This window comes from Chiloscyllium plagiosum, unplaced genomic scaffold (genome assembly GCF_037043375.1).
Source record: "Chiloscyllium plagiosum isolate Xiang-an unplaced genomic scaffold, Cpla_swu_hap1 HiC_scaffold_2, whole genome shotgun sequence".
Lineage (NCBI taxonomy): Eukaryota > Metazoa > Chordata > Chondrichthyes > Orectolobiformes > Hemiscylliidae > Chiloscyllium > Chiloscyllium plagiosum.
In genome coordinates, this window is record NW_028270140.1 from 89893086 (window position 1) to 89904163 (window position 11078).

Here is an 11078-nt window from a genome sequence, read left to right on the forward strand (position 1 = left end):
AGGTCATCCAAAGTGCTCTCTTGTAGATTTCTTCCATTGACTTTATACACTTTAATAAGAAAGGGAGGTGCCCTGTCAATGGGAAGCCTTATGAATTGCGGTTTGATTCAGCAGTGACCAGCAGCTCTCCCTGCCGCTCCCTGTCCTGCCCGCCCACTTTTCTCCAACCCCAGCTGAAATAGGTGGTATCTATTGAACGTGGACCGTTTCCTAAGCATAGCCTTACACTGGCTGACTGCAAAGTGGAGGTAGGTGCAAATTTTGAAATGGATTTATTCGAGGGAGGTGAAACAAGAAACTCTGGCGCATGATGTCACCGTTCCTTTTCGATCAAATACCCCTTTCACAGTCAAGGTAATGTGGAAATATACGTCATTATCTTTGGATGGACTTATCATCGTTGGCGTTTTGTCAATTGCCCCAATGATAAAGTTAAATGTCCTGGATAATCAGAATTCCATCAGAAAGGGCATGCTGAAAGGTTAGAAATCACACAACACCAGGTTATAGTCCAACAGGTTTATTTGGAAACACTAGCTTTGGGAGAGCAGCGCTCCCAACGCCTGTGCTTCCAATTAAACCCGTTGGACTATAACCCGGTGTTGTGTGATCTTTAACTTTGTCCACCCCAGTCCAAAACCGGCACCTCCACATCTTGCTGAAAGATGTCCAACAAGCCTTCCTCTCATAAATTTGAAAGCGGGGAACAGCAATTTTTGCTGTAAGGAACGTGAGCAACTCGGTATTACTTGCTCTGTGGTCGAGCGCAATCGCCCATTCTAAAATATAATTCTGACTTGAAAACCAATTTGTTGGTGCTGTTGTAAAAGGGCACTGCATGAAACCTATTTGAAAACACAGCAGAGCACTCGAAGCATTACAGACAATGACTGACTCTACGCAACTTTTTTTAAAACTGTCAAAACAGCTTAAAATTGTAATCATTCAATAAGTTATGAGCTGCTAACTGTACAGTACAACCTCTGGCTCCTTTAAAAATTGACACATCTCAAATTATATTAGGAAAATCTGGCCAAGTATAGATACATTGTACCTAACCTGCAAATCTCGGCCTGATTTTCTTAAATCTAAGCAGCATTCTCAAATAATTTGAAGTTCATTACTACCAACTGAAAGAAAAATCTAAACATTGCTGCAAAATCTAGTTGGCTCTGACACTTTGGAATTATACAACATTTGACATTCAATGCCACCACACTGATTCAATGCTCTGGTTGTGCATGGCATGAATACACTGGTTCTATTTTCTGCAGACCTCCATTCAGGTGTTGTCTCATCATCTTAACTGCCATAGCTGCCAGTTCCTTGTTCAGATAGTGAGTCCTCATGCCCATTGGAACAACAGCCAAACAATTATTATTGAGTTGTGAGCAATGACAGTAAGTGACAACAAGCTGCTTAAAACAGGAAATAGAAACAGATGCCCATAATCATGCTTTTAGCCTCAGGCCTCTACATGCAGAGATCAGATAAATCCAAGTCCCCGTCCTTAACCCAGAGTCCAAGGCTCCATGCAACATCCTTCCTGTTCTGCGATTAGCTCATCCAGTGCAGATCAAGTATTGAACCTAAGAATGTTATGGTCTGTATGGCTTAGTTATCCAATTAATGTATTATGAAGGCAGTTAAAGAAGAAACTTGTAGCTCCTTTTACAATTTGAGAATATATTCAAGTAGTCAATTAAGTAATTTGAAGTGCCATCATTCTTGTAATATAGATAGTCAAGCAATATACTACAATAGAACTATTATAAACTTAATGGGAACCTAAGGTTTTTTTTTAAACAGACATTAAATTATGTCCATGCAGCATGTGTTCTGTATCTGCGTAAGTCAGGTATCATTGAATGGAAAGGTTAATTAAAGCAATTAATGTAGGGGATGGAGCTTTTGAAAAGAGAGGATGATGTTTTCATTTTCAATCCACATTTCTTTAGCCTGTGAAATGTCTCTGTTAGTACAGCCAATCCAACATGTGCACCTCCACATCATCAGTTAGTATTGACCAGATTTCCCTTACAAATTAATCTGGTTGATCATTCGCCCCAGTTCTCAAAACAAAATCCAACACCTTTTATATATATATATAGCTCAAAGTGTTGAATGAATCTGGACTATAAACAAATGTTTCAGCAACTTTTTTAAAAAACTGTCAAAGCAGCTTAAAATTAGGTCAGCTAGCAATTTGATATTTAAATGCTTATACTGTAAGGTCCTCCAACATAAAATTTACATTAAAGAGCATGTCACTGTTATAATCAATGATTAGTTCTGAACCACTTTTACTTATCTCTGTCTTCCTACAGATTTCATCTAAATAATTTAACAGTGGAAGCAACTGATCCAGAAAATTTCCTTTGTGTGACACTTGTAACAAAATGACATTTATAAAGAAGGCTACCTTATAAAGTATCACAAGGAGTAAGATCAAGGAACTATCAAGCTCCAGTGGATGCTGGGGCTGAGTGAACATAAAAAAAGTGAAAAGCAAATTTCTAATTAACTCAGTTTTGTTACATTTGCAAATAATAATGTCAAACCAATCCCTCAAAATCTGAGCAAAGTTTGGTGTTCAAATATTAATGTTCTAAACAGAATGCAGAACTGAATTGCCAAACATTAACATTTATCCTGATCAGATTTGAAAGTTTCAAGGGGGTCTGGTTCACAGTTAAAGCTCTTCAGTTATTTAAGCTTCTTGGTAAATACAGAAGACTGAGGTTAGTGAGACAGGAGACTTGGACACCATCCAACCTGATGTCAGTGCGTTTTGGGAATCTGCATGGAACCAGCAAGAAACATTTCAATCTCAAAGTCCTATCAAGACTTCATAGAAGTTATTTATCTGATGGGTTCACCTGGCTGGAAACATTTACTCTGTTTCTCACTCCACAGATGCTGTTAGACCTGTTGGTTTTCTCCAGCAATTTCTGTTTTTGTCTGTTTCTACACCAAGTTGTTGGACTTCGAATTGGCTTCCGTGTGTTACCAACTTAGTAACAGGTCTCCTACTCAGTTCACCACTGACCGTACACGTTACCGCCCATATCTGGGGCAGGTAGGACGTGAACCCCGACCTCCGGATCCTAAAATAGGAATATTACCACTGTGCCACCAAACCCTCGCTAAAAGTGGGTAAGGTTTGCTGGAAGTAGCATTGCAGTTGGACACCAAGAGGAAGAGCGATTTGGTCTACGTTGATATCTAGTTAGACAAGTCCTCTCTATGTTCGTGGTTGACAAACCAGGCAGCAGATAGGGAAGTGGAAATTAACGTTTCAGCTCGGCAAGCGTTCATCAAGCTCCCAACCTCCATTAGTTTGAATGCAAGATCAGACTCCTAAACCGTTCACCGTTTCTATCTCCAGACACGCTATCAAATACTTTCCTTTTTATTTCAGATTTCAAGCCTCAATATTTTGGATTTTATTTTCCCCACCCCTCCTATAAATGTCTCCACAGTGCCGCTTGCTTGCGGCGATATATATTGTTAGCGCTTCTCGGCAGAAACACGGTGCTGCTGGTGCGTTGCTGGGCGCCCGGCTCCCCTTTCCTTGGGCACTGGCTGCGCTGTGTGCCGCCGCTTATCTCAGTGACACTAATCCCGGGAGAAATACACTGGATGGTAAGTGAATCATGTGAACCATGAGAGCACACAGCAACAACAGCTTCAGTGGCCCCTGGCTTATTAAGGCAACTAGTGCACCTTAGCACTCCACAAGCACAGTAACCAGCCGGTCTTCATTCACTTCCTTTTCAAAAACTCAAAGGAGTCCATGAGAAATGTGCACCATTCCACCACTAAACAGTTTGGTTGAAGTCGATGCCAACGTCGAGAGCTGCGCTCCACCTAATTATCCCTTTCAGCTTCATTCAACTTATCATTTATTACACTTTTAGATGTTTCTAACAGCCTCCACCCCAATTCCAAACAAAAGGCAACGCATTTAACGAGCTCCACTCAAAGCAATCTACAGCTGAACACGAACTTTGAATCCATACCTCTAACTAACATCGGTCTATCCTATGATAACCTTATCCGTGCCTGGGCTAGTTTCACTGTTCGATATTCCCTTTCATATTCGCCTTATTGCCCAAAGTCATTGCTACCTCTTATATTTTCTCTCCTTACCTCTACATTCTCAATGCGACAGCATAGCTGTTGCAATGTTATTCAAAATCTCAAATTCAAAATCTGTGCAGGTCATTAATGCAGAAATCCACATAGTCACAGTTTGCCTTGTGAAACCTGCTTACTACGCGTTCCATTTTATATACACGTTAAAAAAAACACTTGGAGCTTTTCGTTTGGAAATGGCTGCGTGTTCAAAGGGATGTCATTAATTAAAAACAGAAATTGCTGGAGAAACTCTACAGGTCTGGCAGCACCTGTAGGGAGAGCAGCAGAGTTTCCGTTTCTAGTCAGGTATGACTTCCTCTTTGTACTGAAGCACTAGCCAGATGATCATGTATTTTGCACGATAGCAGCCAATGTATTAAATACAACAGCAAGCTGGGAAGGTTCAGATGCAAAGCCCCACTTTGAAGAAAGTATTGCTCAGCTAAACTGCTTCGTTACACTTCGTACAAAATTTACTCTCGACAGAAAACATCGCCAGTTGGAGACGAGGCAACGCCTTCAACATTCTGAAAAGTTTAGATAAATAATTCTGAAATACTTTGAACAAAAAGTCTTCCGTGAATTAAAGCATCATGTAAACAGAATATTTGATCAGTCGGTCGCGTTCCTTTGTTTAATTAAATAAGCCCTGGTACCGTTAGACTATTGCCATTTATTTAAATGAACAGGCACTTCAACCTGAAGAATGAATAACTCCCCAAAATAAGCGAAATGGAAAATGCATGAGTGCTGTTATTTTAGAAAACGGGAAGTATGATCTGTATTCTTGGCACAATTCCTTCTAACACTAGACACTGTTTATACCTAAACAGCTCGTTATGTACCTATGATACTTTTGTAATTGTCATTACAACTGCCTAGCTTCAATTCTAGTTGGTTTCTGTTCTCATGTAATTGTTTTAGTGCTAGAACCGTTTGAGAAACACCGATCACAATCCAAAATGATCAGCTTTCCGTTTCTTAACTTTTAAAGATGGCTTTAATTCTCGTAAATAGATGTATATAAAACCTAGAAGGGCAGGGGCTGCAGCCGTCGCGTGTGAAGACCACCGCTTGCAAGTTTCTCTCCAAGTCACACACCATCCTGACTTAGAACCACATCACCACTGTCGCTGAGTCAAAATCCTGGAACTCTCTCCCTTTCAGCATTCATGGACTGCAGTGGTTCAAGGCGGCGGCTGCTTACCACCTCTCCCAGGGGATAAGCAATAAATGCTGCCCAGCCACCCATATTCCACGAACAAATACAGAAAACACACTCTGCATTGTCAGCCAAAGGAAACTTATAAAATGTTCACTAAACAGCAGCAAAAGTTGCATGCGTTTTCAATACTGCTATTTAGCAAAAGGAAGCGTGCCTGTATTTTGTAAAAAATCCCACACTTCTCGATTTTCGATAATGTTCCAGCCGAGTGCATTGTTTAAGTTGCGCTTAGTTATGTATTGGAATGTACTGCTACACAATGTGACATTTTTTTTTACCTAAGTGGCTGTCCCACACAACAATCCACGACACTTAAAAATAACTCGGTGAAAGATAAGTAAAATATAATTACCTGAATTTCCCGCGCGTGGTATACAATGATCAAACCAAGCAATATAATCGTCGAAAGGCTAATAAGGCATTTCAGAGCTAATGAGTACAGCGAGCCCTGAAATAGAGAAACATTTCTTGAGTTTGGATGAAATTTTGTGGGAAAAGTGAACTTGAAGCAAAGATGCGATTTATATGCATAATAGAAGTGTACATACCACTACGTCAAGTTTTAAAAACATCACATTAACTTTTAACTGGGTAGAGTCAAATCGTTCATTACTACCAAAGAAGTGAGGCAGATGGCCAAATACAAGTTGCAACTGCCTGATACACATTCGGAAATCAAAAAGACTCTCGAAATCGCCAGTGTACATGCGACTTGGTGTACATTTGCTTACCTTCTGATAAGCCCCCCACGCAAGTTCAGTCTCAATGACCATCACTACAATCCCAAACATACCAAAGATCAAGGCATAGTCGCTCAATCGCTTTCTTTTCTCAAACAAAGCTCGTCTATGTCCCAGTTTGTAACCGATATTATTGTTTTTCTTTTTGCTCGATTTGCTGTTATTCCCACCGTTTCCTCCTGCCCCACCACTGCCGCTCCCCCCGTAGGAAACGACCGTTGTGGAATTGTTCTGCTCCGGCTTGGACACCACGATCTCCGGGGCTACTGTGGTGAAGATGGGCTGAAGAGGTTGCGATTCCGAGTCCAGTTCGCGCAGGTTCCTCCTGGACGAACTCAGGTTGCTGAGCGGCCGCATGACCCCGCCGTTGTACCTGCAGCTGCTCATGGCTATTTCGGTGAAGGGATTGCTCTCCCTGCGGTTGCTGCTGGGACTGGGCTGCCGACAGTGCTGCTGGAGGGGAGCCTGCCTCGAAGAGCTGGCATGACTGGCGGAGGACTCACTGCCGTTCAGCTGACTGCCTTGTCTGGAAGAGGAGGAGGAGAGGGGAGAACTGGTCCTGAAAGTGAGAGGGGAGGAATTCCGGAAGAACAGGTTCTCCCCAGCGGCGGTGGCAGCAGCAGAAGGTGGAGGAGGGGGAACAGGAACATGCGGACAGTTACATCTGATCCAGTCGTGGTGGTGCTGCTGCTGCTCCTGGATCACACCGTGCAACTGCAGTGGGGTTTCCATGTCCGAGCTGTTAAAGCCGCAGGAACGGGCTGGGCCGCCTGCGCACGGGAAATCCTGGCGCCAAGAGTGGCCCCGGCCGGCTCCCGTCGAATCCAGGCGCCGCGTCCGATTGGTCGGGCGGACCACAACAATGGGCATGACGTAATGTGCAGGAGAAAAGGAGCGCGCCGGCGGGAGGAGGCTGGTCAGTCTCACACTGTGGGCCCGGGAGTCACTTCATTCATTCATTCATTCATTCATTCAGCTATCGAGTGCAACTCCTGGGTGATGGGCTGAACCTCAATAAATAACATCATCAAAGTTCAATCTAAACAATCAGCAAAAATCTCTTTATAGTCTTTCAGAACAGAAAATGACTCGGTCCTGCTTGCGAGGGGATCCAGGGAAGTCTTCTCTGCAAAATTGTCACGGTGCGGGCTGGTGGTCGGGCCAGGTCGGGAAAATGCATCATCCTCAACAGCTCATGCGTGATGGTCCACAGGAGAGGAGAGTCTGTTGAACAACTGTATCCAACACCCTGCCCTTTCTCCTGCGGGCAATATTGCTGATTCCTGCAGAGAACAACGGATCTGGATGAAATAATCGGGGCAATAAAAATGCTACATAAAAACTACAAATTATTCCGGTCTATCGCAAGGAAATGAGTAAAGTTCCCTTGCGCTGAAAAGGTCTCACTTTAAAATTGGGCGAGGCGCCAGACTATGAATGAGTGCTTCGACTGGGGCTTCTTTGAATTGTATCAATGTTGTATGTCAGCTGTTTTAAGCATTAAAAAGTAGCACAATAGCTACGTTTTTGTTTACAAACACAGATCTAAGTCAAACACTATCAGTGAATTATTTGCCCTCCGCACATTTAATATGGAGTTTGATGTCTAACTGGAAGCTAATGGGAAATCATGGACTGTATAAGTTAATGTAAATGCACCGCACCAAACAAAATTCCTATTTTGACATTACTTCTGATGGTTCGAAATCTGTTTGGGTTTTGTATGAAATATCTAAAAGATAAAAATAAGATGTACTGCACCATAACACGCTTTGCAGATTGATTGGTTTCACAATGGAATGATAATTGCCAATTCCCATCTTGTACTGGGTTCACCGTGTTTGGTCTCCTCGCTGAACGAAAAATGACAGGAAAGATGTGCAGTTTTATCGCCGACAACAGGGTTTTGGAAGAGACTTAGCAAAAAATTAAAATCCTGAGACCTGATAAGTTTCAACTGCTAATTGGATTCTCCAACTGTATCCGATTTCTTGAACTGCTCCAGGGGAGTTTGTGGTGATTGTCCCTGTCTCTGAGCTAGGAGATCATATGTCTCAACAGATTGCTAAGAAAGTGTTTCCAGTAAAAGGATGTAGCTGTTAGTTTTTCTCAGGCTTTGTAGTGAGTGACATTGAATTTCAGCAGGAAACACGGTGATATGCCGGACCCGCAGACGCGGTAGTGGATATCAGATTGACCAAAGTGTTGCAGCCTTGTAAAATAAATTATATTGTACTCATTAGAAGTCGACTAAACATTTTATGTTTAATTATTTAAGGGAGACAATCTGATCTATGTGATGAGTTTATAAATTAGCATAAGTGTTCATTCTTAACCAACCTTTCAAATGGATGTTGTAGTGATGTACACGAAGTTAATTTATTTGTGAATTGTTTTGTGTTGTGATGGAGCACCATTGATGAGATGTGTTGTCACTTTCAAAGTCTGGTTTTAGCATCATTCACAGGACGCATTGCAATTTTAGTTGGTTTATATGTGCTCCTATTTCTGTGTTTTGAAATAACACGAAATGTTCTATGCGTCGCGTAAAGGTGCAAACTACTTATGTAAGTGTTCATATGTCCAAAAACCTTATGAATCGGTTTCCGTAAACAGATCAAGCGATTAGCACAAGCTCTTTCTCGCGTCCCTTTTTTGTTACTGCCACTAAATGTTTAAAGAGTGCAATACCTGCTAATGGTGTCAAGTATCTACATTGTGGCTGGTGCCTTCTACCGTAACGTCCGGATCACTGAGCATTACTGGGTCAAATGGCTTACTTTAAGCACTAGATGGCGTCAGACTCCACAAGAACATTCTATGGACTGAGCCATCGGCGATAGTTTCAAGTTTTAAAACCAGAAAGTAAACAAGGATTTTCTTTGTATGATAAGAAACCCTGTGCCTCAACATGACGGACAATGTTTTATTTTCAACATTGCAACTGGCGGTTCGTTTTAAGAAATGTAGGCGCTAAATTCCGGAAAAAAACAATGCGGAAATGTCATTTGAAAGAAGTGCTCTCTGGAAATGGGGCAAAGACATAGGGCGAGTCAGTGCAGCAAATCCTAACCAGTTTGAGATTTTTGTTTTCACCTCGGAGGTATCAGGGTGTGAATGGGTGGCGCTACAGATTTATGAAATGTGGTTCAGCAAAGGCATAAACCTCTAATCAATCATTTTGGTTTTTTTTTTCAAAGCGAATCCTCCCTACTTAAATTTTCGCGTGGACAATCTCATTTTTGGTATTATTATTCCTACCAGAATTATTGACAGGATTTTTAAAAATCCAATATATCTAGAGAGTGCAATCATGAATTGAAAGTAAGAATGGGAAAATAGCTATTAACAGTATATGTACACTTTACGATATTGTAGAAAACTATAGTATTCCCTTATATTGGGAACAGATGAAAACAATTATGTTTTTTTTGTGATGGAATAGGACAAACAAAGCCCCAAGGGGAGAGAGAGTAGCATAAGACCCTCACTGTGCTAGAAGTTGCATTTCACTTTTAGCCAATAGCGTTTACCAAGCAGCAGGCCCTCGCCTGCCTCGGTCCTTCGTGATCTCTTGTTGGTAAAATGAAACAATAAGGGAAACGCCCAACTGAACGTGGAAAAGGCAAAAACGTTGTATATCATGCAGGACACAACCATTGAGTATTTTGATAAACAGTGGCAGGTCATAATATAAACATAACCCAAGTTGTGTGTAACATAGCCCAGGTTGTTTCCTATCTAATTTATGGTATGGGAAATATTTACAGGATGTTATGCATGCTGATTTACTCAAATGTTCTAAACACTTGTGATGAACAACAATGTTTCATTCCTGAGAACAGACGAGAGGGAAATCTGGGTCATTCACTATGAATAAATTAATCACATAAAAATTGAATTTACATTTTGGAGTTAGGACTCCCTCATGTTTGGCTCTCCACCCCGCACATGACCGCCTACCGACCCAATTTTCAAGGAGATTGTGGATTAGTGGTCAGATGGCTTTTCCGTCTAACTCAGGAAGGTAGGTGAGCATCTGGAATAGGAGTTCCCCCAGCACTAAAACATCAACAGCCTCACCGTCAGATGTGGATGTGAGCCATTGTAGGAAGGAGAAAGAGAAAGGCCTTTGTAGATTCCGAAAGAGTCAAATCCGAAGGCTACAACTGTGCCCAAATATTTCTGCCGACTGCGGCGGCGTTTGGGGCAAGGGCTGGGGAGATGGGTTAAAACGTTCCTGTTTTCCATTCTATTACGGACCTTCTCCGTTTACTATCCCTTCCTCTCCTTCCTTCCGTATTCACAATATCTAGTTAATCAATAATTGTTTCATGTTATATAGCTCCTGGTGGGACACTGTAACCAAGAGGTCGCGACTGGGGTGAGGACACAAGCAGTCCTGTGGTGCCCACCAGTCCCCAATGGCTTCTATTGTGCCAGTTGACATAATGTTTTCTATTCATTGAAATCTCTTTATTTTAAACGTTAGAACTTTTTTTCTCTCTCCCTCCACTGGTGCTGCTTGATCTGCTATCTATTTTTGACATCTGTTTTATTTCAGTTTTTCTCAACATCTTCAATGTTTTACTTTTGGAGAAAACGTTAAGGGTTATCTATTGAGGTGATATGTCTGATGAATCTTAATTATTATCAAACAACATCCCTGGAAGTGAGAATTTGCAAGGTGAAGTCTCAATCTTTAAAATATTCCATTTTAACTTTTCTTTTGTCTTTGTATTTGCTATTTTAGTTTAATATTCATTTCCTGAACCTCTTTGTTTTTACTTTACATTCTGTACAATACTTTACATTTAATTATGTGTTCTAATTAAAAATTCCTAGCTTAAATTCAGCTTGCCTCAATAAGGTTTCAATCTGATCAGTTGATGAAGCACACTTTGCTGGCCTAATTAACAGAGATCGGATATCTGTTACAGGGGGTATTGCATTGAAGTGGCTTTCTAATTACA

At 41.4% G+C, this 11078-nt stretch overlaps 1 protein-coding gene across 3 annotated transcripts in view; it reads right to left on the reverse strand.

Moving 5' to 3' along the window:
* The window catches only part of LOC122560288 (small conductance calcium-activated potassium channel protein 2-like), a 159352-nt gene extending 148483 nt beyond the window's left edge, over positions 1 to 10869 (reverse strand). For 2 of the 3 annotated variants that reach the window (XM_087998588.1, XM_043710870.2), the window contains exons 1-2: positions 6097 to 10869; positions 5718 to 5813 (exon numbers count right to left, since the gene is read on the reverse strand). In XM_087998588.1, the coding sequence (XP_087854714.1) occupies positions 5718 to 5813; positions 6097 to 6975 (975 nt within the window). In that variant the 5' untranslated portion in view covers positions 6976 to 10869. The remainder of the gene's footprint in view (positions 1 to 5717; positions 5814 to 6096) is intronic. The other variant, XM_043710851.2, reaches the window with a different exon arrangement.
* Positions 10870 to 11078: the final 209 nt, after the last annotated feature.